The sequence below is a fragment of the Colossoma macropomum genome, unplaced genomic scaffold (genome assembly GCF_904425465.1).
Source record: "Colossoma macropomum unplaced genomic scaffold, Colossoma_macropomum, whole genome shotgun sequence".
Classification (NCBI taxonomy): domain Eukaryota; kingdom Metazoa; phylum Chordata; class Actinopteri; order Characiformes; family Serrasalmidae; genus Colossoma; species Colossoma macropomum.
Window position 1 is genome coordinate 19,097,361 of NW_023494803.1, and position 25,829 is coordinate 19,123,189.

Below are 25,829 nucleotides of genomic sequence, written 5' to 3' on the forward strand. Positions count from 1 at the left end.
ATCCCCTCCCTTTGCCAACACATAATAGCCCCTCTTTAAATTGTGGTTTCAGCAGAAAGTGACTCCCCCTTTCATATGCAATGGTCGAAAGGCGGAAATGTGAAACTCATTCATTGGCTCCAGGCAGGAAATGTTTTTTCACTGTATATCCCATGCAATATTGCACAAGTGATTATTTATAATTTAGTAATTGATACCATAATAAAGTGTTTTTGTCAAACAGTATGGGAGTTAGCGCATTTATACATGTTACTGTTATACACATCTCTGCCTCAAACTAAGATAAACTAAATTTAAGGTATAGAATTACAGTATATATCACACAGGCTGAAAGGTCTACACAATGAAGGCTGAGATCCTGCTGCCTACAAGTGTGTATACACATATCGTCACTGTCCAAAGAAAAACAAGTATCTCCAAAATGGTAACTTTACAGGAGAGGGCAAAAACACCCTTAACTTTTAATGTAAGTTAATGTAAAGACATTCTAAATGATTTTGGGGCTTTCTATTGGTCCATTTATCATAAAATTTTCACACAATGTAAAGAAGAACTGCCATGTTCAAATGACGTAGAAAGAATCAACAAAAATGTAAATGTTTTTCTTTGGACAGCGACAATATGCATGTATTGTGTTTGTATAGATTTTGTAGTTGTGTGAACAGATTGTACTACTTTAATGGTCACTAGTCCCCTGATTATCTGAGTAGGAATAGAAGTTGGAGTACAAGTGAAGTACTAAAGAAATACTGATCATTTGGAAATGGGCTTTACTGAAAGTTGAATTTCAAAGATCAGTATTTCTGCATTATTCAATCATTGAGATGGAAACAAAGTCATTACGAGTGGTTTGATGTTAAATGGTAAATTGTAGAGAAACTAGAAAGTTTCTCAGAATACCAGCTTACTCAGAAGTGGTAGTGGTTGGATCCAGGAGTTGCAAACATCTATAAATATGACCATTTTTTTCTTTAAGATGACTGTATGTAGTGTTCATGGGAAAATAGGTGCAAATCCAAGAATATAATCATTCATTGGATACTTTTTGCCACACTGCAAGTGCCTGTTATGAAAGTATTTTAATAAATACATTTTATTCCAAAACTTTATCTTAAATTGTAAAGCAATGTATCAGGCATCAGACAGCATATTACTATTTTGTGTAATGTTCTGTAAGGTAGTATTTAGGGACATTCTGTGTTGATAAGTTTCTCTAGAATGGAATATTTCACATCAAACCACTCTGAATGACTTTATTTACACAGACAGAAATTTTGAACACTGGTGAACTTCCCCTTTTGAGTATGCATAACTAGGTAAAGTAACTATAATTTTTGCAGCCTGTCAAATGCTCAGAGAATCACAGACAGTTCAGCTCCACGAAGTCCCGCTATAATTTAGTCCTGCCCCCTCATTGGCTCTCAGCCTTAGCGTTTAGGGCGCTCATCGAACCTTGTTAACCAATCAGAGGTTCCCTCCAGGCTCGTTGCATTATTAGGCTCCGCCCCTCAGGTGTAACCCAATCCCACGGCCAGTCACAGGTAAAACCGGCCCCAAATTTTGAGTATATCCCAAAAAGCAAGAAAAGCCAACAAAACCCGTTCTCGCACACACGCAGCTCCAAGGTAGCCCTCATTCCCTCGCTTCTCTTGAGAAGAAGACGGGTCGGATTTACAGTACCAACTAGAAAGTCCAGTCCGACCGAGCGAGATGTCACAGGAGCATGACAAGTAAGTGTCTACACTCACTAGCCGAGGTCCACTGTACAGACAGAGCGCGTCCGCTGACTGGCGCGAGCGCGTTTTGAACGTATTTTGTACAAAATGTCGGTTTAGCTCGGAGGCTCAATCAGCAGAGCTGTTTTCTAAGGAGAAGTTTCGTCTCTGAAAGCGCGTAGTGGCTGTTTAGCAAACGTCAGACTGACTGAGGGGCTGAGAAGCTGCTCGGTTTTTCTTCACCTGTTCCCCTCACAGGTGGAGCTGCACCTGCTGCGCGAACCAGCTCGGCCACGCGCCCTTAGTGCGCGCCTCAGTGCAGCCTCACTAGAGCTGCTCTGGTTGTTTTAATGGAGAATTAAGCTGGAGGTTCAGCCTGAACGAGTCTGGTTTTGAGTCAGTCCGCTTGTCTTGTGTTGTGTCACGGAGTCGCCTCGCCAGTGTCGTTGGCTTGTGGAGGGACTGATGTCATTCAGCCCCGCGGAGCCTGTCAGCTCACAGCACTTAATAACTTTACATTTGGAGACTGACGGGATGAACATTAAGACTTTTTAAACGTGTATATTTATGCTTTTGAATTCCAGGGCACAGACTGGGAGGCTGTTGACTCCAGTGAAATTGTACACCTGTTAGGCGTTGCCTGTTTCTTGTCGGGGACAAAGTGTGTTTAAGCGCTTTTGTACATTGTTTAAAACTCGCACATATAAACACAGTTCGATGTCATATCGTCACAGAGACGGTGGATGACTTGTAGCCCACCAGGCCACGACAACACACAGGCAAATAACTACACTTGTCACACAAATCGCTGATCTTCGAGCACCAGCTCTCTCTCTCTCTCTCTCTCTCTCTCGCTCTCTCTCTTCACAAAGTTTCAGGCGACCGTGAGATCCTGTAACTTGGAATCCCAGCAGAAACTTTTTTCCTCCTGGATTTGGTCAGGATGCCGTTTAAACCTCATCATTACACATTTCGCGCTTGGTCGCCCCTTTTGTTTTAGTAGCGGGATTGCGTGTCCGTTCAGAGCTCATTGTCGCAGGATAACGGATCTATCGGGTTGCAGGGTTAAAATCAAACAGAAAGTTAAAGAATGGCACAATTAGTTATCAGATTACTCGCGCTAATCCGTTCGCTTTAACCTATATGGACGCGCCGTTTTTTCGTCATAGCAACTCAGCGTTGGATATCACGATTATAATATTGACGTGAATGGGGACCTGTCAGTCAGCACGACACATCCAATTAAAATGAACCATAGCAACAAGTCACACTGTGTTTTAGAGATGACTGAGCTCTTACTTGATCATTTTAATGGAAACCAATTTACAAGATCTTAGACAAATGCATTAATTTGTGTCATAAAAAGAAAATCCTCAGTCCCCTTTGTTGTGAATTGTTTTCTCTTTCTATGCTCATCAGAAAAGAAAAGGCATCAAACTGGAGAAGGTGTATCTCAGTCTGAAGGCGTTATTTGTGTAACCTCCTCCCTTCACCCTTCACCTCTTCATAAGCTGCACACAGTCTCAGTACAGTCCATTCAAATGCTAGTGAAATACGCTAATTGACTGAAAAAATGCCCAACGTCAAATTTTATTAGCTAGCTGTAGATGAAGAATGTGACGATGATGATGAGAAAGAGGAGAATGACAGTGTAAATGAATAATAATAACTTCTTAAAAAATAAACAAAAGGGCTTTGACGCAAAGCAGTGGTTTGTGGAATGTCAAGGCAGATCACTCCATCAAGATTCCTGACAGCTAACCAGTGAGAAACCGTGATCTTTTTCCGTCTTACTGGAAGAGCCAGTAAAGCATCTTGTCAGACAGGAAGCTGCCGAGATTTGCTCCACATTTGGACAGGTTTAGCGGTAGATCAGAGTGATAAAGAGGACCTTTGACTGCTTTTGCACAACAACAATGTTCGTTTGTCATTTTTTAGTTTACCATAAGCCAGTGTGACACCAACAAGCCAGTATGACTCCTTCACTTGAATAAGGCTTTTGTTCCTTCGGCGTCCATATTCACCTGGGACTTCTGATTGGTTCCTCCTGAGCCCTTGTCTCTGTTGGTACATACCTTTACAAATGTTTACTGCTGCTTCTCTCTCATCCTCCTCTCTGTTCTTAACAGTAAGCGGGCGGTGCTGGTGCTACAGAATGATCCAGCTTACAGCCAGCGCCGTGCCTTCACCAGTGAGGATGAAGCCTGGAAGTCCTTCCTGGAGAATCCTCTCACTGCTGCCACCAAGGCCATGATGAGCATCAATGGAGATGAAGACAGTGCAGCCGCTCTGGGCCTGCTTTACGACTACTACAAGGTATGAGACCTGGACCCATATGTATCAAGAATCTTGAAGACTGCTGATCAGCTTCTCTGTATCCATATGTCAAGGTGGAAATTGCAAATACTGATCCCAGGACAGCCTCGAAACTCTCAACATCTTTGGGTGTGAATGATCTTGATAATGTCCAGGGGCAAAATCTTGGGTGTGTCTGGTCAGGCAGCAACTGAGAACTGAATCTGTGCTCATTAACTAAGTGCTAATTGCTATGCCTGATTCAGTATGCCATGTCTCCTTTGTTAACCCCTTAAATTGCCAGGGTGCATCAGCAGGCGCAAAGTTTTATTGGACACTTCTATAAGCTAAGAATAGCTCCACCAGTTTGCACTGAAATCTTTGTCGTTATTGAATAATAAGCCTTAGTATGTAGGCCTGGGAATCTAATGGGTTAAGGTGTAAAACAAGTGACAACATAAATTCAGATGTTTTATGCAGTGGTACAAGCAATGGAATTTGTGTTATGTGCTATGAAAAGAGAAGACCAGGTATTTTACTCAGTATTTTCAAATGCAACGGACAACCTCCAACCTCCTGCATGATCTCTTCATGTGTGGATCCATTCCATTTTCCATGCACGGACATAGTGGCAAGACAAGGTTCAGAAGCACAAAATTAATTTTAAAAAACTGACCATATATATTCATTTTTTGGTTAGCATTTAACAATGAAAGCATGAAATTTAGCCTGATCTGCCACTGTAAGAGTATAACTTCAACTTTCCGATTTAGTAACTAGGGCACAGAGAGCACTGTATGCCCACCAGATTATATAACAGGCTTGACAGAGGCTGTGTTTGCCTTCCCCAGGTGCCACGGGAAAAGAGGACAATATCCCAGCCAAAGGCTGACATCCTGGGCTCTGATGTGGATCCTAACAAAAGGTGACGTGTTCTTCAAAGCAGTGGTTATGGCTGGTACAGTTGTTCCTGTTGTCTGACGTCTGTGTTCATTTTCAGCAGGAACCTCATGGCTCAGCTCCCTGAGACCTCCATGACGTCGGCCGACAACAGGATCCAGGTGCTGAAGGGGGTCGTTCTTCCAGGGAACCTCGTCCTTCCAGGGAACCAACTTGCAGCCCAGGACAAGAAGGCCCTCTTCCCCTCACCTGACACCACTGTCACAGTGTCCATCGCTGCGGTGCCCAACTACCCGGTCAAGACAGAAGGGCCATCACATGGTTTCTCCATCACTGTCCCTAACCACCATTGTTCAGAGCCGGATAATCATGCAGTGGTTTTTGACCGGCAGCTCACTCACAATCAGTTTAGCCCCAACACTCAGCCTCGCACACCCGATTCTACCTTTCCAGAAACCTTCAAGGATGGCACTCAGGAGGTAGGTCATGGAGCCGATCCCATCATTCCTTTAGCTGCCCATTGTGTCCCAGCAGCTCCATCCTTCTCTTCTCTTCTTTTCTCACACTCAGAGTCCCCCTGTCTCCCACCCTCATATGATATCGCATTTACAGGAGACTCCAGAGCGGGGCGGTGCGCTGCTTGTAATGTTATTTGAACATAGCCAGAATAGCGGCTAGCATGTCATTATGCCATTGTCTCGCTGGCACAATAAAGTGCTGTATTTTTCTCTCAACAATAGCCTGGGCCTTCTCTCTCTCTTGCTCTCTCTCTCTGGCTCTCTCTCCCCTTTTCTGTATTAAACCTAGATTGGGGAGGGGATTACTTTAGAAAGCCCCAACAAAACCCTGCACACACAGGGAGTGGGGGAGAGCCATTTTTTTTTGTTTGTCCTGCGGCTCTCGTCTCTAGATGGCTGGGAGCAGGGCCGCGGCGTGGCTGTTTGCACTCATGCCGGGTCCTCTCGCCCGCTCTTTTGTGCTTTGCAGGTGTTCTCATTCCCAGGGGATCTCCAGTTACGGATGGCGCAGGAAGAGTACACCACTTTCGACACCGTGTCGGGGTAAGCCACCACGCATTAGACACCAGAGAGACACCTCTCTTGAGGGCAGCCCCCCTGGGAGTGAACAGATTATGTCAGCAGACTCGGTCAGGGCCTATGCAAATCAGACAGGGCCGTTAGAGTGTTATGATTGAAGCCTACAAGCAAATGAATGTAAACCTCCAGCAAATATGAAAAGGCCATTTTCATATCTCAGCAAACATAGTGGAAATTGTTCAGTGAGTGTATTTAATTATGAGCACTCTGGTGTCAATGGGGCTCGCTAACTGAATGTCATAAGACAGATGTGTTTTTGTTTGTTTCACAGTAATAACTTTGAATACACACTGGAAGCCTCAAAGTCTCTCCGGCAGAAGTCAGGTGACGGCACCATGACGTACCTCAACAAGGGACAGTTCTACCCCATCACTTTAAAGGAGACTGACAATAGCAAGGTCCTGCATCACCCCATCTGTAAAGTCAGGGTGAGTGGAGTATGTATGTACAGTACTGTGCAAAGTCAGATTTTGATTTTCTCCTGTCTTTCAAAGATTAAAGCTTTAAGTAGTGTTTAGCTGAAGGGGACAACTTTGGTGGTCTACCAGGTCCTGTATGGTTGTTAGTCTTCTACATGGTTATTTTCTAAATCTTTTACTACATTTTTGAACTTCAGTTTTGGAACCTCCTGGTCTTCACTCATTTAGCATCCCTACTCCTTTTTGTAAGTTACTCTCAGAAATATCTCTAGAAAAATTTGGCTGGAAATTCAATAAATGAAGGGTGGTCTCTGACTTTTGCACAGTACTGTATTTCTGTGGTAACATGAACCATTGTACTGCCTATAGCTGACCTTCACTATGCACCATGTTTTTTAGAGTGTTGTGATGGTAGTATTTGGTGAGGAGAAATGCAGGGATGACCAGTTGAAGCACTGGAAGTACTGGCACTCCAGACAGCACACAGCCAAACAGAGGTGCATCGACATTGGTGAGGAGGTTCTTTCTTTCTTCTTTACCCTCTTGAAGCCTGCTCATGGTTTATATCATTCAATTGAAATGGTAAACAAGAGAGCACGACTCAGTAGAGTCATCATAGCCGGACTTCCATTTTCCATTCACCAGCAGTCCCATTGTCTCTGTTTTATCGTAATCATATGCCTCACAATAATCTTGCCACATTCAAAAGAGAAACCCCAACCACATTCTTACCGCTTTAATTTGGTACAATTTCTTACATAGTACTCAAGTGAAATTGGAAGTACAAGTTATGCATATGATGTCTTTATAAATGAATAACATAAGCATATATCTCTATAATAACATATAGAGATTCCCCTAGGTGATTAGGTGATTTCTGTCAGTTTGCCTCAGTGAACCCTCTGTAGATGAAAAAGGACAGTCATGCTACAGTGGAAATGGGTGGGTGAGGGGGGATGTGGAGGTTGAGAGAGCTTAATGATCCTATTTGTTTACCATCCACAAACTGAAGTCAATGGGGGCAGCAGGTGGGGACAAGGCAAACGGCCTAAATGTACCTGGAAAAAGAGAGAGCCTGCGATCAGTCTAAACGCTCAACGTACAACAAAGGTCAGAAGACAACATAACCGAAGGCTGTGAAGCTTCTCTGTGTTGTTTTTGCCTCCAGTGAGGTAGCTAGCTCCAACTGTCAGTGAACTTTGCTCACTTGGAGATTTACATGTCAATGCAGACTGTTTTCAGTACATACAGGTTTTGGTAACTTAGATATAAGTGGTCTATAGCGTGGCTAAAAGTCTTTAGTCTGGCTCTAGTTACAGTAAAGATGTCATTGAATTAAAACATGGATGGATAGGCACTATCATTACACGACTCAAAGATGAATGAGTTTTTGTGTTTACATTGCTGGACAGTGTAATTCCACCGTTTATAGAGACGCCTAAGATCCCTTTAAGAAGTGGCTCCAGTTTTACCTGTCCCCTATTAATAGCTCACAGCACCAAGTCTAGCAGAAGTTGTTATTCTTTCACAGCATTACTTCATGTCTATCCCTACATTTTTCCACCTTTCTCCTGGAACATCATTCTGGCCTTTCAATCCCTCCCAATTTTGTTACTAACCATAGCATTTCCTGTTGTCCACAGCTGACTACAAAGAAAGCTTCAATACCATCAGTAACATCGAGGAGATTGCCTACAATGCCATATCCTTCACATGGGACATCAACGAGGAGGCAAAGGTAGGGCTTAAAGCAAATTTTATCACTCCGATAGGTAGTCTGGGGAGGGTTGTAGTACTTTTTGTACTCAGCCTCTATAACTCTGTGGTTGTTTGTGTTATACCTTTCAAACTTTGATATAAGATACTCATTTTGTCTATTACAAATAGCAATAGTGGAGAAATCTGCTGCTTACTCACAAGTCGAGCAAGTTGTATCAAATTTAAAGAGTTCCATTGTTACCTACCCCAAAACAGGGATGAACTGTAAAAGTAGTTGGACTATGAATGAATTTATTGTGGTACATTAGTAAAGACCTTTTTTTTCTTTTATTTCAAATTTCAAATCAGGTAAGAAACAAAGTGACAAAACAAACCTGAAGTTCAAAATTCAGCTTTGTACTGACCACCTTTGGTTTGGTAAAAAGCTCAGCAGTCATGAACCTTTATTTTCATTTCTATGGGAAATTCCACACCTACAGTCATTAGCTATGGTGTTATTTACTTGTCTTAAAATTTTTACTTACTGGACCTTCAAATTTCATGATTCAGGATTGATACGTATGGTGCATGTACTGTATGCTTGTACCACATGCTTGCTTTGCCTTTTTTAATGGTACGTCACATTACCTTAAGACATTTAGGCAAGTTAGATACTAGCACATTCAGTCAGATTACAGACCAACAGGTCATCAGACGTTTACAGCGGAATGAAAAGTGTCCTCTTTTTGAATTGCAAGGTTGCCATGTTAGCGTGCATGTAGAAGACCATCCTAAAATAAGCCTGACCTTTTAGGAAAGAAGGACTATGGTGGAGATTTACACTCAAAATAGACAGTGCAACGTAGGGGACATTGTGATTAGTCAAACAATGGGCGTCATTCAGGTAAAACACACCCAGCAAGCTCTTTCTCCAGGTTAGAAAGGTGTGATCAGGAGTGAATAATAACAAGGAAGTGCAAACTGGGGAATTTCTAAGCCTTGTATTTTGTTTAAATTCGTTTTCTCATACTGACTAATAGTTTATGCCGAATGCATGAAATAGAAAGTATAGCTGGTTGTGTTGGACAGATACTTATTGTGTGGCTGAGAAAACGTGTATGTGGGTGTGAGTGTTAGTGCACTAGTTGGTGAGAATCACTTCTCAGCCCTTTTCACCTGTCAGGCCTATTGTGTGCTGAGGTGATGCATTCAGAAAGAGACGTTTGGGTGAGACACAGCTCACTAATGCAACAGCACAAACAAGAATGAGGAAACAAAGTAGAAGAGCCAAGACCCAGAGCTTAGACACTGACAGCTTTTACGGAATCTCGTTCAACGAGTAGGTCAAGATGAGTCTGTTGCAACTCGTCACAAAGTGACAGCCAGATTTTGTCTTTAATCTTCCTCCACTGATCAGCTCAGCCACTTTTCGCTTGACTTAGATTTGAGCTCCTGAAGTGGTCAGTGGCCTAGTGTCCTTTTTAGCCCAAACCTTGTTTATGTAGGATAATGCAAAATGTATTTGTATGAGTCATATCCAAAATGAAGCAGTATGTGATGTGTGCTAAAATCCAGGATGTAGATCATAAGATATGCATGGGGTCATAGGATACTCATCCGTGTGCACAGGCACTGGAGTGCTGTCTGTTTACTGTGTGTGTCTATGTGTGCACAAAACAGACAAAGAGAGACAGAGGGAGAGAGTGAGTCAGAGATATTATCTTTCTTATTCGTGTTTATTAATGTGATAATGTAATAATTACAGAACACTCATATTACGACTTCATGTTGGATAGTAATTATAAATGAAATGCTATTGATTGTTGTGTCCTCTGAATTATTGACTTACCTGTGTACAGCCACAATGCAGTAACAGAAACAGACTGACTTGTCAAGTGGAATATACATAATTATGTCTGTTGCGCCCCCTAATGATCACTTCAGAAATAACAGGCAGTGGCTTCAGGTCACCTGTTGGAATGTTTAACTCTGTTGAAGTTTTAGACATTCTGTCTGGTTCTTTATGATGCTTTGTGAAGACTTTATCTATTCAATTTACAACATTTTTTTATTATTTTTTGCTTGATTTACAGGACTGTGCAGTAGTTCTAGGCACTTAAGCACATCATTTAAAACAGTTTATCTTGGCATGTTTTGCCTGTAAAATGCCTCTTATCATTAGAATAGGTGCAAACAAACATAAATAAAAAATAAAGTAACAAGAAAATGCATATTTTGAAAAAGTAACAACAAGGGGATGTTTGGAAATGGCTAAACATATTGACATACATAAAACACTACTTTTTGTATTAGATATTTGTATTCATTCTAATATGAGTATTTTCTGAGCAAATAAATACTTACTGCTTACTACTCAGGTGCCTAAAACCTCTGCTCAGCACAGTATATGTTTTGTCAACTTAGTTGTAGAAATATTTGCAATAATTTAAGTTTATTATAGGTTTTATTATATAAAGGGCTACAGTTGTTCATACATTCTTGTGTGTATATTCTGAACTTTATTATTAGTATTTCAAACATATTCCACATCTAACAGCCATACATGGCACCAGGCAGCAAAATGTAATTGCACAAAACAGCCAAAAGAGGGAGACATGCATCTACCTCTAGTGTACGTCATCATCTAAATAAAAACATGACTCAAGACATGTTTACATTCTGTGAGTAATAATTTAAAATTGTTTGTGAGTGAGTAAATGATGGAACAAGTGATAGGCCTGCATGACACTAAAGGGGAATTCCACTTTTTTTTTTTTTTACGTTCCTGTATAATTCTATCTTGGTGGAGTGGTTTGATGTGAAGTAGAAAAGGATGCTGAGTCAGATTTCTTTAAAGTGGTGGTGATAGGAACTAGTAGTCAGAACGTCTACAATGCACATATACTATAATATACAATTTAATTTAATATCCAAAACCAAGTGTGAACCTATATATGTCCTCTCTGTTTCTACATGTATGATTGTAATGGTTAAATTTGTGATATATCTAAAAAAACGTTCTTAGTTGGGGTCTATTCTGCCTTACAATGCCCGCCATGCACCTCCCTGCCATGAGTGTATTTTTACATTTTAGACCTAAACTTTATCTCAAAACAATCATAAAACAATGTATCAGGCATCAGGTATCATATTTGTAACCATTTTGTGTTATGACTTCCTGTGATGAAGCTTTTAGAGGCACTGAAAGTTTAAGAATTCTGACTTGATATGTTTTCTCTAGATGGGAGCATTTCACATCAAAACCACAAACTATGTTATTTCTTAATGATTTAATTATGCACAAATTCTGAAAAATCAGTGGAATGTCCCTTTAAGGAGTTCATAGTTTCCTTTCCAGATACAGTTCCATTGTAAAATGAGTGAAATAATCTAATGTGAAATTTCAATTAAGCTTGCAACCCGTCCAGCACACCAAATGCTGAGTGTATTCTTTACCATGATTTGTGTTGCTCCATTGAGAATTTCTCCTGATATCTCGCCAACTCCTGACTTTCCTCAGATCTTCATCTCGGTGAACTGCCTGAGCACAGACTTTTCCTCTCAGAAGGGGGTGAAGGGTCTCCCCCTCAACCTGCAGATTGACACCTACAGCTACAACAACCGCAGCAACAAGCCCATCCACCGCGCATACTGCCAGATCAAGGTCTTCTGTGACAAGGGCGCTGAGCGCAAGATTCGTGATGAGGAGCGCAAGCAGTCACGTCGGAAGGGCAAATGTCCTGAAGTTAACCCCGGACTGGCTCCCTGTGAGTGTGACCTCCAGCTGCCAGTTAGCGTCATCTTTGTTCTCAGAAGCAAACAATGACGATGCTAACTGGTTCCCAACTTTGAGGCATCCTTAGTCATATTAGTGTTTTTGGGTGGAGTGTTTCTTTAAGCATTCTTTTTCCTTTGGTAGTAGCTGTACAGCACAGTAAGGAGTTTTTCTGACCTCAATACAGTTTGGTTTGATTACAATTACAGTTTGATTACAGTCCTATAGGAAATAATTAAATGAATCATGAGGCTTTAATTTTAAATTTTTTGGATTTTCATAAAAATGTCCTGAACATTTTGGCTAAAAATAATTATAATTAATTCCACCATTTCAAAATCAACTAAATCAATGTCCTGAGATCAATGCATCACAATGCATCACTGCATTTTTACACCCCTAGAGGACAGCAGTTTTGACTGTTCTACAGAGTTAATTCTCTGTATATGTGTGTATGTTTCATTCTTCTCCAGACGTGGATGTCAAGGTGCCCCTCCTGCACAAGCGCAGTGATATCACCACCTTCAAGATGATGACAGACTTGGAAACACAGCCTGTCCTCTTCATTCCAGACATTCACTTTGCCAGCTTCCAGCGTCATGTGAGTATCAGCAACTTCCTCTTATCCAAGACACACTCGAAACTAACATGTTCCTGAAAGCAGTCACATTACTGCCACTGCATCAAATAAGTGGTCAACACAGCACTAAAGAATATCTGAGTCAGTCACGATGCACCGTTCTCTTACTTGTACAGCAGTGTTCCTCAGCCCAGTCATCAAAGCCCATCATGTGGTCCTCATTTTGGCTCTGTCTCAGCTCCCAACATAACTGAAGCAAGCCATAATGAACTGAGAGTACCTAGTAGAGGTGTACCTAAAGCCTAAAGTTGTGGACTTGAGTCACATGACTTGAGTCATTCTTGAGTCACACATTTGATGACTTAAGGCATGACTTGACAAAATCAGAAAGACAACTTTAACAGCCTACAGCACTTAGTTTCAGCCTGCAGACCATCTGATGTGCACTGAACATTTGAACAGGTGACATTCTACCTACCCCCCATCCCCCCACTTAATCATAGTATTTTGTGTACAAGTATCTTCTAAAAGATCTTTGCTTGGACACCTTTCCAGTTGCACTCTGTGTTCTTTTCTGACCTATGCAACTGCTTGTACCATGCTAATCATTAATTCACTGTGTCTTGTGATTATTGAAGGGCTCCCTGGAGGCTGAGGGGCCCTAAGCAACTGCTTATCGTTGCTGTCATGCAGTCCAGTCATCCTTGGCCTTTTTGAAAATGTAATGATGAATGGACCAATTGTAATGGCCCAAAATGGCTTGGAAAAAATTGTTACATGCACTTCTATTACAATTTTCAGAAGTTTTTTTCTTTTCCTGTAAAGTTAGCATTTTAGAGATGCAAGGTTTTGTTCTGACAGCAATGTTATACTGCTTGGAGCTAAAATCAGCCCTGTAGGCCTAGATGTCATGGCTACACTCAGAATATTGTCAGTCGCATTCTCATTATCTGCCCCCATTTGTGTACATTTGTATGCACTTCTGAGCACAACTATTATTGCTCTAACACAGCATATAGCCTGATAAACAAAAGTTTGTCAGGCTATATACTGTATACCAGTCTGACTTGATTAGGACTCAAAGTATAAGACTTGGGACTTGACTTTAGTGTAAAGATTTGAAAGTTACTTGTTACATGCAACATAATGACTTGTTCCCACCACTGATTTTAGCTTGATTAGAGAAAATAATTGAAGACTGGGCTGAGAAACACTGTTTTACAAGACTCAAAAAGTCTTGAATTTGTGACCTAATAAGCTTTATTTGTCTACACATAGTATCTGAGCATCACTGTACAAGAGAGCAGATAGTAGATAGAGCAAATATTATCATGATGTACTCCAGTGTTGCACGTATTGGTCTTTGTCTCTTGAGTCTGACTAATGCAAGAGGAGTTATTTGCAATAGCAAAGACATGAAATGCTTTTTGTGCTACAGTAATTATGTAGTGAACATTAATTAGGTAGTGATTTTCAATGGATTTTTGCAACCTGGCTATGATGTAGAATATAATGATCCTAGCTTTTATGCAGTAAGAAAGCTGCCTTGTACTGGAATCAAATGAACTTGACTCTTGCTACAGATGTCGCTACTCGCTGAGTGTTATGTGAGTGTGTTGGTGGATTTCATGTAAGTAGTACAAGTTCCTGCAAACTCATACTAGAGATAACAAAACCAGGAGTCAGGTCACCGTGACCTGAGAGCTGTTCTTTGCTAACATGCAGGAACTGCGTGCTCTCTCCATGTCATGGAGTGAGCTCTTTATGGCACAGTTTTGGCTGTTATCAGATAGGAGTCTGATAGCTCTGGTGAAGAATCTTAAACCAGGTGCTTGTAAGGAGTAGCAACTCAAAGTGTGCATACTTTGACTTCTTTTCTTTCACGGATAGCCATGTTTGGAGATAAGCTAGGTTGCTAAGTTAGCTTTTAGGGATGCAAATGTTAACATGGTTGCAGAGGAGAGGCTTATTGCTTTTCATGCCTAATATCTTAAGATTTATTTACATTTAATAATGCTTCATGGTTTATATTGTTGTCAGTATAAAGCTACAGTGGGGCAAAAAAGTATTTAGTCAGCCACTGATTGTGCAAGTTCTCCTACTTAGAAAGATGAGAGAGGTCTGTAATTTTCATCATAGGTACACTTCAACTATGAGAGACAAAATGAGAAAAGAAAAAAAAATCCAGGAAATCACTTTGTAGGATTTTTAAAGAATTTATTTGTAAATTATGGTGGAAAATAAGTATTTGGTCAATAACAAAAGTTCAACTCAATACTTTGTAACGTAACCTTTGTTGGCAATGACAGAGGTCAAACGTTTCCTGTAAGTCTTCACCAGGTTTGCACACACTAGCTGGTATTTTGGCCCATTCCTCCATGCAGATCTCCTCTAGAGCAGTGATATTCTCCCAATCCTCTTCTGGATCATCCATATGCTCTCTGGCAAACTTCAGACGGGCCTGGACATGTACTGGCTTAAGCAGGGGGACACGCTTGGCACTGCAGGATTTGAGTCCCTCTCGGTGTAGTGTTTTACTGATGGTAGCCTTTGTTACTTTGGTCCCAGCTCTCTCCAGGTCATTCATCAGGTCCCTCTGTGTAGTTCTGGGATTTTTGCTCACCGTTCTCGTGATCATTTTGACCCCACGGGATGAGATCTTGCGTGGGGCCCCAGATCAAGGGAGATTATCAATGGTCTTGTATTTGTCTTCCATTTTCTTACAATTGCTCCCACAGTTGATTTATTCACACCAACCTGCTTGCCTATTGTAGACTCACTTTTCCCAGCCTGGTGCAGGTCTACAATTTTCTTCCTGGTGTCCTTCGACAGCTCTTTGGTCTTGGCCATGGTTGAATTTGGAGTCTGACTGTTTGAGGCTGTGGACAGGTGTCTTTTATACAGATAACGAGGTCAAACAGGTGCCATTAATACAGGTAACGAGTGGAGGACAGAAGAGCTTCTTAAAGAAGAAGTTACACGTCTGTGAGACCCAGAAATCTTGCTTGTTTGTGGGTGACCAAATACTTATTTTCCACCATAATTTACAAATAAATTCTTTAAAAATCCTACAAAGTGATTTCCTGGATTTTTTTTTCTCATTTTGTCTCTCATAGTTGAAGTGTACCTATGATGAAAATTACAGACCTCTCTCATCTTTCTAAGTAGGAGAACTTGCACAATCAGTGGCTGAATACTTTTTTGCCCCACTGTATTGTGTTCTTGCCATCTCCCCCACACTGAATTTCCTAATCTGTTCGATTCAACCCTTCCTCTACTGCTGATGTCACGTGCTCTATTAGAGCACAGGTGAGAGGCTTCCCTGAAATTGACCTTTGACTTCTCTGGCTACACACTTGCAGGTCAGAACGTAGTTTTCCTGCTGGGTTCATGTGGTATTGACCCCCAGATCAGGCTGAAGCCAAAAATAAACCTGCCTGTTTGCTGTCCTATCATAGGCAGAAAAATATTTGTTTTAGCACAGGGTGGTGATGCAGTTCTAATGGCAACCCCGCTGAACCCCAAGTGGGTTCAGTCACCTAGCAGCTGGTGAAGAAGTCCTCCTCCTGCATCATGTGCACACTGAGGCACGATCATTTACTGTTTAGTGTACAGAGGAGAACGCTATGATCCTCATCATCTCTGGCCCTGTATCTGTCCTAAATAGCTGGCACGTGAATTAAAATAAATGTAAGATGACTGCTAATTAAAGGATTACATTTTATTTAAAAATACTACTCCACTGTAACATCATATAATAACAGAAATAATAAGCAGAAGCAACTGATTAGTTACACGTTTGAAAGCTAATTGCATTTACATTATTCAGCAAATCACAATATGTCATGATCCTTTTTACTGAATGAATAAACAAATTAATTCAAGTAAAAGTTAAGAAATACAATTTTGATTAAATTTGGAAATTGTGATGCTTGCTGATCCCATCAAACATTTTAATGATGTTTTCAAAAAACAAACTTACCTGGCTCTAAATATAGCCTGTGTCTTTGAGTTTACTGTCACTGTTTTGTCTGCTGAATATCAAAACCATTAAAAAGCAAATATGTGGTAATGTAGCATGCTGATGTTTTAATATTAACAAGCTGCATTCAAAAGCTTTTTCTTTTCATATTGTTCACTGACTGTCCCTTGACTCTCTGTCATTTCCTAAACATAAGGTTCTTGAGTGTGGAAATATTTTTTAAAGCAGTATGTAATGCACCCTTAAATGAAACGTGAATGCAGTTAGAGGCTTCATCATGCTTTTAGTACAAGCTGGCAATGCATTTCATGCTAACTGTTAATGTTCTTTTGTGTCCCTGCCAACTGAGTAATGTTATATTTCCTCTGCTGTCTTCTTCCCTCCTTACAGCCTTTCTCTCCTGAGGATGCAGAAGATGGGTAAGTCCCCCCCCCTCTGCTAATATTGGCTTGTTCATTAAAGAGAAGAAGGGGAGGGTTCGTAATATGTACTGTAGAGCAAAAGTCAACTTTAGCTGAACTTTCAGCACTACCAGGAAAAGTGGAGGCACCATTTGGGTCAATGGCTGATGATGTGGTTTTTCCAGGAAACACACTCATCTACCTAATCTCTCTCTACCTTTCAGCTCTGGGATGAAGAGATTACCCTACTCAGAGGAGGAGTTTGGATCTCCTCCCAGTAAATTGGCCAGGGTGGATGAACCAAAGAGAGGTGTGTTGTGTTTTTCTGTTGCTGTTATAAATTTTGTGTGCCACTGTTTAAAAGTTTGGAACTGTGGTTAAAAAGTTTGAAATCGATAACGTAGTTCAGGGAAATGAAATTTTAGTCTTACGCAGCTCCACAGTTTTCAAATAATTTGTAGGAAGCAGTAAAAAAAAGAGATGAACAGCACTTTAAATGATTTTAAAGTGACTGATAAAGCTATACAGTGTCAAGAATGACATTAATATTAAATGAAAAATATATAATAAAGTTAATATCCAGAATACGTCATATTTCAATCGTCCTGATTAAATCTCGAGGTACATAGCTTGACTGAATGTTTTGTAAACAGACAATTATAGTATATTATTTGTCATTTAATAATTTCTTCTTGTTCTTGAAATACTTGAATTGAATGAAACTCAAAAAAATCTAGAATACCTTCTAGTTTATAATATTTAAATCTGCATTGTAAGACATGCAAGTGATACAAGTTATTATTGTTATTACTGAATATGACAGGTGCTTTCAAATCTTTTGAATAAAAGTGTGTGTGTGTGTGTGTGTGTGTGTGTGCGTGTTTGTGTGTGTTGTCACCATGGTGCAGTCCCATTAGGATGGTAGCTCACATTATAAATAATCTGTGTCTCATGCATTTGCTTGCTTCTCCATTCCTCTGTTTATGTATGTGGACCCAGTATTTTGTGGAACAGTATTGAGGTTGAGGGTTAAATCTTGCATGCTTATAGCTGCACTTCAGCAAACAGACAGTTGTGTTTGCTACAACCTTTGACCCACAAAAGAAGCGCAGTTGATGCTAGTTCAACTTTTTATATACACTGCATGGTCAATATCAACAATAATATCAAGTGCTGGCAAAACATGTAGAATTAATGTCTTATATAAATTAGAATAAATATCTCAATAGTAATAAAAAATGATATAGGACAGTGTTTCTCAAACCACAGTCCCAGGAGACCCCCTGCTTTGCACAGTTTTATGTTTTCTCTTTCATCCCCCAAGTACACAGGTCAGCTAATGTTGATGGGGTTTGTGAAACAATATATGTTTTTCAGTTTTGCTATACAGAACTTAGAAACTTTATACATTAATTCCTATCACATCATGTTTTCTCAAAATTGATAAAAAATAAAAGTGTCACTACCAGGAAAAGTGGAGGCACCATTTGGGTCAATGGCTGATGATGTGGTTTTTCCAAGAAACACACTCATCTACCTAATATCTCTCTACCTTTCAGCTCTGGGATGAGGTTGAGGGTTAAATCTTGCACTAGCATTACAGAAATCAGCATATTTAACAAATGTAATAAACAAAGAAGTATAGAAAATACAACATAATATTAGAATAAACATTTCAACAAGGAAACATTCTGCAGCGCAGAATGTCCCCAGGACTGGGATTGAGTGTTATTTGGTTTTCTGTTATAAAGGATTTGAAGAACTTGATTTGTTGTTTTTCAGAAATTCACATCAGTACATGCTTAGATCCCTCACCCATGCATGCAAACATTGCAACAAACAGTCATTGAGCTAAAGCTTAATAAAAGAGCAGCAGTAGCTGGTCAAAGGAGCCCTGCCGGCTTCCCCACGTGTTGGCTTTTTTCTGGCCCTCTTATTTGCTCCTTGGCTCGGGTTAGAGGCTGAGGGGTGGGTGTGTATGTGTGGGCGTATGTGTGTGTGTGTGTGTGTGTGTTTGGCCAGGCCTCATGCCAAAACCAACACAAAGTCTCTGCTTTGGGAAGCTGAGTGTGTAATCCCCGGCTTTAGTACCCTCCGCCGAGCTCCACAACACTTCCTTTTCTGTGCACTACCCACCCAAACACACTAGCCTAGCCGATTGGAACGCTGCCCTCTCCTCCTGCAGTCTTGGGTCAAAGGCAATACGGGGGGATTTGCTGTCAGTCTGTGGGTTTGGGCAGCGTCCCGAACTGAAGGGAACAGTATGTGAGGTGCAGAATCACTGGAGCCAAGGACACCCAGAGCAGATCAAATGCTGCCCAGCCACATGAAGGCTTGGCCACAGCAAAATAGATGACATTGACTTTACTTTTGCTGGTAAATGTTTTTGTTGTTTTATTTTCTGGGTTCGTAGCATTGACCTCATTTTCGAGAAGTCCAGAGGAAGTGTGTGCGTGCCTGTTTGTGTGCCTGTCTCTTTGTGTGTCATGACATCTGACCACATTTTTCTGGCCCTTTCAGTTTTGCTGTACGTTCGCAAGGAGAGCGAGGAGGTTTTTGATGCTCTCATGCTGAAGACTCCTACACTGAAAGGACTAGTGGAAGCGGTGAGTTCATCTCTTGTAGTGTCAGAACATAAGCTAACACATCATTACACAGCGACAAAGCGGAGCCTGAGGCTCCAGTCACTATCCGATTCAGACTGAAAAAAGTTGCCCACCTCCACCATCAGAACCAGAGCAAGCCACTGATGGATTAGAACCATAAATGTACATATTAGAGGCATTGATAGCTGATCACATTGTTCTGTGCATAGCAACATGAAGCCTCTTGGCTGCCATATTAGTTTTCCCTCGCTGCAAAATACAAGGTTGTTTATGGACAGAATGTAAACATAATCCCCACTGCAGATATAACAAAAATGCAACTTTAAGGGCTGTGGCAAGATATTTCACGTATAAGCACCTTTAGAAAAGTTTTATTTCATTGATTTAAGGAAGAATTCCAATTACTTTTTTTTAAGAGTTATAATTGTATAATTCAATCATTCAGATGTAAGCAAAGTAAACAAACAAATGCCCCATTCTAGAGAAACTTACAGTCAGAATTATTCACAATGTTGGTGAGAGGATTCAGACATCATTGTTTAATGTATTAGCATTGTTCAAGCCTCCAAAAGCATACTGACATTGCATCACAACCATTCAATACTGCAGAAAGTGGTGAGAACACAGTGCGTAAGTTGGCGATTTGGGTTTCAAATATGTACATCTGTGAACAAAACAAATGACCACAGTGGTTTTTTACATGAAAACTCTCTCTCTCTCCCTGAAAAGCTGTAGTTTGAATGTTAAAGAATGCTGCAGCAGATGGGTCATGTAAGGACACACCACTAGAGAGAGGCAAATAAGTATAGTGGTAGACTTCTGTCTAAACCGTGGGACAGAATCTTTGTGGGTGGCCTTGTTGTCAAATCTCCCACCATGCATACGTGTGCATACACAGACTATCTCTATCCCTCTTTCCTCCTTGCTGCCATCTCCTCAGTAATTACACAGGCTATCTAAAGCCATGGCTCAGATCGTAATACAGCAGAGCGTCTCCCAAACAGTTCCCGGGAAGAGACAGAGTGTGAGCCAGGGTCCAGGGGAGTGTAACTGACACGTGTGATCTGCTCTGAAACCCCTCACTGATCAACGTGTGGGGCACACTGGCATGGGGTTGGAGGGGCTAAGGTCTAATCAGGTCACTGAACCCACAGAAAACAGAAGGCTCAAAGGACAGCTTGAGGAGTGCTGTCAATAAGAGCCCAGCACGGCTCCACAACCCGCTAACTCCACACTCCAGAACAGACCAAACTCGTACTGAAGGAGCCTTCTGCACAGACTAGGGTGTGCATATGTGTGGATGAGTAATGTGTAGGGTTCTTATTAATAATGAGTAATTAGTATGGGTGTAAAAAATACATTGAGGCATCATGAATCATTCATCTGAAGATTTTAACAGCATCAATTTTAGAATGTTAGAGCCAATTATAATCATATTCAGTAAAGTATGTGCTCATTATTTGGCCAAAATAAGAATGTAAGGCTATTTTCAAAAGTTAAAATTCCCCAAAATCACATCAAATTGAGGTGGATTCAGAGATGTCGCTATGCATTGAATCATTTCCTAAAGGTCTATAGATTAATATGAGCTTAATTAGGTAAAAGAGGAAACAACTTTCACACACTATTACCTTTACTCAGTGAATGCTGGGGATATCAGGTGTATCTGTTTTCATAACTAACCATAATATAACATGTCTGTCCTTAAGAGCCTGCTGACCAAATATTACATTTACAATTATACATTTGACTCATATAGAGTGACGTATAGTTATTCATGTTGGCAGTCATGTTACAGATGTATAAATATAGCATTAGGAGTCTTGCCCAGGGATTGGTGTAGCGTGGTGTGCTTGCTTGGGGTATTAAACTGCCAGTTTGCTTCCTGGAGGCCAGTAGTACTTCCTACTATTCTACAACAACTGTTAAAGTTAAAATATGTAGTATTTCCAATCATGAAAAGCAAAATAACTTTACTATGATCTCAGCCAGATCCATTAAAAATCTTTGGGATGACAAGCTTTGACACATCAACAGAAAATAGATGTCAGCCAGCCTGAAAACGATAGCATGCAGCTACATCTGATCTCATATCTCAAATTAGGCAATATCGATTGGAAAGTCTAAACAGCTTGGTCAGTTAGGACCACATTACTTCCGTGAATCAAGTTTTAAGGGCAGGCTACCTTGGACAAATTAGGAACACAAAACTGAGGGGTGGCAATATTCCAACTAAGGGGGCATTGCCCCCCTCCCCTTTCTGTGGTGCTGGGCCTGTTTACGATTGTTATGAAGAAGGATCTAGGTAGCAGGGCACACAGATGGCTTTAGGTGTCATAGAAAAGGGCTTGCCAACAAGATGGCATGCAGACAGGCCAGAACTGAGGAATGGCGTGCCTCCATTTGTTTGTGGGTGTGAGGGGGATGGGTGTGCATGTCTGTGCGTATGTGCATGTAGATGATGACATTCTACACACACATTACATCGGCATTAGTGAAGAGAATGGGCAGAAGGAGCTGACGGGGGGATGGCAGGGGGTTGGGAATGCACTATAATAAGCCTCCATGCCAAGATAAGACAATCTATGATATGAGTTGGCAGTGCACCCATTTGCTCTGGTTTACAAATGTTCCATTAAGTCATAGCGTGGGGAGGTCACATAATTCACCAAATACTCGTAGCTGTTCCTTTTTAAGAAACTGCTGGAGTAGTACTGTCATCAAACCCTTTAATGCTGTCTTCTTTGTGAAAAGAGATGAAATGTTCTTTTTTTCTTTCTTCTCAGATCTCAGAAAAGTATGAAGTTCCTCTCGAGAAGCTGGGGAAGGTCTACAAGAAGTGTAAAAAAGGGTAAGGTCCATGGATCTCTTCAGAAAAAGATCTGTTTCTACTGCTAAAAAAAAAAGGAAAACTAAGCTTACCATTTTGTGTTTCATCATGGCAGCATCTTGGTGAACATGGACGACAACATCATCAAGCATTATTCCAATGAGGACACCTTCCAGATCCATATGGAGGAGATGGGGGGCATGGTGAAGCTGACCCTCACTGAGATTTAAAAGGTCTTCACCCCCCACCCCATGGACTTGTTTACATGACTCTGTCTTTATGGCCTTGGAGGTACCTTAGGCCTTATTCTGTGCACTCCACATCTGTATTTTCCTATGTGTAGCCTAGGCCTTTGCTTTTGAACCCTTTTTTTTTAACCCCAACACCCCTTTGGTACACATGGCTAAAGAGATGTAATATGTATGCACATCTATGCATAAGTGTGAGTGAATTCTCTTGAACACAAAAACGTATGATCTTGTTGTAAACACCTGTATGAGCCATATGATATATTTTGGTAAGAATAACAAAGCAGAACAGAGTCACTCTAAAAGAAGATGTCCACTTCATACTCTGTCGGTATTATTCATCTCTGAAAGACACAGCACTGGAAATTTTAATTTGTAGAGCTGAATGCATGCAGTAAAAGGGGCCAAGTGCAGGTCTTGTTGTAGATAGAGGGACTCTGGGGCATTCTCATTGGTTTCTTTATTTATACAAAACACTGAGCAGTATTTAGCGCGTACAGCATAACCCCATGTTCAGCAACTCTGTCAGGTACTGTGTCACCAGTGTTGTTTGTGTACATATGTGACTTTGAGCGTGTAGTGTTTGTGTGTACAAATCTGTTGGGACAAATCAGTTTCATCCGAAAAACAGGTAGTCTGTCTTAAAGCAGAGTTGTGCAATCCTTGCATGTGACAGAGGGAAGATATTCTGAGAAGAAACGAGTAAACCCCATCTTTGACAGGAGTCAAACAAATCATGCTTAATGTGACAAGCCTGATGCATTCTTTTGTGCAGGAACACAGGTCATCATTCATTTGCATAATTCTGATCCAGTTGTCCTATTAACATGTTTGGAAATTGCCAAAATAGCTCCATGGTTGCCCAAGGCTCTAAATGTTCTGACAAAGCATGATATATGTACATATTCTGTGTGTTATTGCTTGCAGTGTGTTGTTCCTGGAAAGTATCTGCTGTTACTGAACCAAAAACCACCTTGCAAGACAAAATGTGCAAGAATTTCTGAGTGCAGAATGTCAAGTTGATAGTATTACATTTTAGAATGTCAAATAGGTTATTCCTTAGCTTTAGAGCTAAACTTTCTCCAAAGTCCTATTTTATTATACAGTCTCTCAAGTCGCCCTTTTTGGGGCCAATTTTAACTACAAACTGTATAGCATCAGGGTTATTTTTCAAACATACATATCCACTGATTTTTATATCAAAGTACTTATTGACTATATATTTATTGATATACTGGGATGGGCTATTTTTTACATTGTTCTACAAACTAAATGTTTATTTCTGTGATATACTGTTCTATGCTGAATGTTTTTTTTTATATGAAATCAGTATAAAACTCTATAAAACTATCATGTATTTATGCAAAGGGTTTATTGTTTGTTGTTCTCCTGGTTTGTTTGTTGTTCTGTTGGAATTTGCCTTTTGATCCATACAGCTACATGACCTAAGAATTGATCTTAAGGTCACTTGGCAACTAATTAGAGTTGAACTGAACACAAGTTCAAATACTATCTGCTGTATAGCTTTAGTTATTAGCAAAGTTACTCCTGTATTATATACACACGTTTTCTCTAAGTCTCAATAAAAGCCAGTTTGGCTTGGCTCTTGTAATGGGCCATGTGTCGCGTGGTTCTCTATTGGCTGCAGCCAAAGCAGTCGTCGTGGAAACAAGGGCTGTGATCCAATGGCCCATCTGTCTGGAGGACAGGAAGTGGGTGTGTAAACAGAGGCTCAGAGCAGCAGTGCCCTCAAATGCCCCTCTATCTCCACATCCCTTCACTCCAAAACACCATACTAGTTGTTACTTTAAAGCACGTTAGCTATAGAGAACTAGTATTCACACACTAAGCATTCATTAAAAAGGACAGAATGCTGCATTGCCACACTTGTAGCCCGTTTCTCTAACACAAGCTCAGTTTTTACATTCTTGTTGTTGTAGCAACATGTATCTAAACATAGTCTAGCTTTTCTGTCCTGAACTATCTTGTGTCTTGAGTTGCCTCTGTTTATTAGGAGCCTCTTGCCACTCTTCATTTAATTTCCAGTCAAAACAGCCATTAAGTACAAGTTAATCATTTTTCAGAAGACATTTCTGAGGAAATTAGATGCCGAATAATCCACTTGTGGAAGGGGAAAGTCAAAGGTAAATTAGTAAATCTGAAACTAGAGTTCAAAAAGTTAATAACTAATAGAGAAAAAATTGGACTCCAACTGTGCAAGACCTGGTAGATCCGTCGGTAGAACTGTCACCATCAGATAAACAGCACAAAGCTTTAATTTTTGAGAGAAAGGAGAAAATCATGGTCCACTTTTGCCTCAGATCTGAAAAAAACAGGTGTTTCTGTTCCTTCCACTGTGAGAAGAAACTCAACACTATGAGTCTGAAAGGATGTGTAGATAGCGTTGTGCCGGTTCACACTGAAAATGAACTAGTTCAAAGTTCAGTTCATACTAATGAAAATGAACTAGTTCAGGTTTGTTTTTTTTTCAATAAATAGCCCACTATTCTTTTTCAATGGAACCTTTTTCTACCCATCACTAACCCAAAATCTTTGCTACTCTAAAATTAAAAATTAATTCTATACCGCAGCCTTTAAGTCAGTAATACTCTCACCGAATGCACTGTCCAACATTTTCTGTACCTGCTGTCTTGAGGGCACACGTGAACGAGTGGCGTGCACGCTCGCGAGTAATTTGTTATTTGTAAACTCATTTGTTCAGTTCAACGTTCACAAAAAATATTAACGGCGTTCATTGAACACGTTCATTCACAACACTGTGTGTAGCTGTCTAGAAGCTATTACTGAGAAAAGAAAATACACAAAAAAGGAGTCCAGAGCTCAACATTACTGAAAGTTTTTGGGATTACTTGGATTGCAAGAAGCAGAAAAAGAAAGCTCTAAGACTGAACTTGGGAGGTGTGGAAAAATATCCCTGCGGATTTTTTGATAGAGAATGGAAGCTGTAATAAAGGAAAAGGGTGGACACAGCGAAGACTGAAAAATATTTCATTACTGAGACTTATGTGTAACTTCCTGTTAAATGTACAGTACTGTGCTAAAGTTTTAGGCAGCTGAGAAAACTAGAAGAAAAAGCTATTTATCTGGGCAGTAAGCATCTAACTGCTCAGTAAATCACTAATATTATTCAACATTATTACTCAATACCTTACTCAATACCTGGGATGACTGATCAATACTTGAAATTAAATCAAGTGTGCTAGCGCTGGAATTTAACAAGTTTATGTGCCTGGAATCAACTTTGCTCTACTTTTTTGAAAAC

At 40.5% G+C, this 25,829-nt stretch overlaps 1 protein-coding gene across 2 annotated transcripts; it reads left to right on the forward strand.

Moving 5' to 3' along the window:
* Positions 1–1,618: 1,618 nt before the first annotated feature.
* Positions 1,619–23,916, forward strand: grhl1 (grainyhead-like transcription factor 1). 2 transcript variants are annotated; one of them, XM_036593361.1, is made up of 15 exons: positions 1,619–1,730; positions 3,845–4,031; positions 4,862–4,935; positions 5,011–5,389; positions 5,898–5,971; positions 6,279–6,435; positions 6,826–6,937; positions 8,070–8,164; positions 11,645–11,891; positions 12,373–12,500; positions 16,852–16,880; positions 17,087–17,172; positions 19,383–19,468; positions 22,255–22,319; positions 22,414–23,916. In XM_036593361.1, the coding sequence occupies exons 1-15, from the start codon at positions 1,711–1,713 to the stop codon at positions 22,526–22,528; spliced, it is 1,854 nt and encodes a 617-aa protein (XP_036449254.1). In that variant the 5' UTR covers positions 1,619–1,710; the 3' UTR covers positions 22,529–23,916. The 2 variants fall into 2 exon arrangements, with proteins under 2 accessions (XP_036449254.1, XP_036449256.1); XM_036593363.1 differs by having other exon boundaries at positions 5,014–5,389.
* Positions 23,917–25,829: the final 1,913 nt, after the last annotated feature.

What these genes read in the sequence shown, in the direction of transcription:
- grhl1 (XM_036593361.1), top strand. Translation starts at nt 1,711, where the DNA reads ATGTCACAGGAGCATGACAA. An exon ending in ATGTCACAGGAGCATGACAA is followed by an intron (nt 1,731 to 3,844) that starts GTAAGTGTCTAC and finishes TGTTCTTAACAG; the next exon opens with TAAGCGGGCGGTGCTGGTGC. An exon ending in TAACCCCGGACTGGCTCCCT is followed by an intron (nt 11,892 to 12,372) that starts GTGAGTGTGACC and finishes ATTCTTCTCCAG; the next exon opens with ACGTGGATGTCAAGGTGCCC.